Source organism: Salvia hispanica, chromosome 1 (assembly GCF_023119035.1).
Source record: "Salvia hispanica cultivar TCC Black 2014 chromosome 1, UniMelb_Shisp_WGS_1.0, whole genome shotgun sequence".
Lineage (NCBI taxonomy): Eukaryota > Viridiplantae > Streptophyta > Magnoliopsida > Lamiales > Lamiaceae > Salvia > Salvia hispanica.
The window spans coordinates 13,499,030-13,500,718 of record NC_062965.1 but is presented as its reverse complement, the minus strand read 5'-3'; the positions used below and the strand labels follow the sequence as shown (position 1 = coordinate 13,500,718).

Here is a 1,689-nt window from a genome sequence, read left to right as displayed (position 1 = left end):
GTGGTCGATACCTTATTGGTGAAGTGTGTGAATGCTCCTAGAGCGGAAAACACATGGATTAAAAAAAGCTCAGGTCACCATAGTGTGACACGTGTGAAAAAACAATCCCACCTGTCTTATTTCTTCGTGACTAAGCTTTAAGATGGGAGCCACCTGCTGATGTAAGCCCCATTAAAGCTATAACCCCACCACCACTAGTGCCGCCTGACTCACAATTCTCCCTTCAAATGACCGAATTGCCCCCACCCAACTGCCCACCGTTTCGCCCTTAAATACCGCTCTCCTCTCCTTCGTTCCTTCCCTTTTCCCCTTCTCTCCTCTCCCCCTCCCACTTATCCCTTTTCCGGCCATGTTGTCCACTTTTCCGGCTTCTTTCTCCGCCGACGCCCTCCTCGGCAACAACCCCTTCGAACCCGGTTTCCCTTGGGAAAACCACGACCTCCCTTTTCTCTTTAACCATCAAGATGAACCGCCTGTTTTCGCCCCTATCGAACCAGAATCGGTTAGTTCCAACTCCGGTTCGCCCACCCAAAACCCGGTTTTGAGCTCCGGTTCGGATGATTCGAACCGGAACGAACCTAAGACCGCGTTAAGCTCCGGTTCTGACGACCAGGACCCGGATAAATTTAATAAAAAACGGTCCGGGTGCGGTGAGACGGTTTTGGATGATCGAAAGCGTAGGCGTATGATGTCGAACCGGGAGTCGGCCCGGCGCTCCCGAATGCGAAAACAGAAACACTTGGAGAATCTGAGGAACCAAGCCAACCGGCTTAAGGTAGGGAACCGGGAACAAATGAACCGGCTCCGGCTCATTGTTTGCCAAACCCGGATGTTCCGCGGCGAAAACGAACGCCTCCATAACGAGGCGGTGGTGCTCCGGCAAAGACTCTGGGACATACGCCAAGTACTGGTTGTCCGGCAGCTTCAGCAGATAATGAATCCAATGCAAATGCTAAATAATCACCCCACTTTATAATGAGGATTAAGTTAATTAATCGATTAATTACAAAATCTAGCACATGAAAATCAATCACTAGTATTGAAATGAGTGTGCACGGACCCTCTCTCTCATTTATCTCTCTCTCTCATTTAGTGCATGTGAAAATTAGTTATATATAGCTAAGTACGAGTAGAGGTAATCGAAATTGGTTGGTTCTGTTTATTTATCGGAATCAGAGTAAATTATTTTGTAATTAGAGAATCGCTAGAGATTGTGTGTTCTTTGTTAATTTTAATATATCTATTAAAATTAGGAGTCTTGAAAGCTCTTGTGTTATGTCTCAAGTGCAATTTTGCTGTTTTTTCTTCCATTATCTCTCTTTCATAGATTAGAAAAGTAAGCATGCAACGACGCTTGATATAGTAATTAAATAAAGAGAATAATGGGTAATTAAGTAATATCATTATTTTTTGGAATAAAGCAAAAGATGGCGTTGAAAAGGCACATAATAAACAGAATGGCGCTACTAAACGGTAATCACTATGATCAGGAAAAATTAATGATCATTGCAATTTAATTCTCCACTAGTGATGTAACTATATAATTATGTAGGGGTTGTGTGTGTGTATTGTGCTGGTAGGTCTAATGTCGCACTCGATGCCATTATTTACAATCAGAAATATATATGTATGCCTTCTTGTCGCTTTATTTGTTTTGGTAAAACAACTTTTACTTGCACATCGATTGAT

At 43.2% G+C, this 1,689-nt stretch overlaps 1 protein-coding gene across 1 annotated transcript; it reads left to right on the top strand.

Moving 5' to 3' along the window:
- Positions 1-269: 269 nt before the first annotated feature.
- Positions 270-1,276, top strand: LOC125216283 (basic leucine zipper 43-like). The gene has a single exon (XM_048117959.1). The coding sequence runs from the start codon at positions 350-352 to the stop codon at positions 974-976; it is 627 nt and encodes a 208-aa protein (XP_047973916.1). The 5' UTR covers positions 270-349; the 3' UTR covers positions 977-1,276.
- The last annotated feature ends 413 nt before the right edge of the window (positions 1,277-1,689 follow it).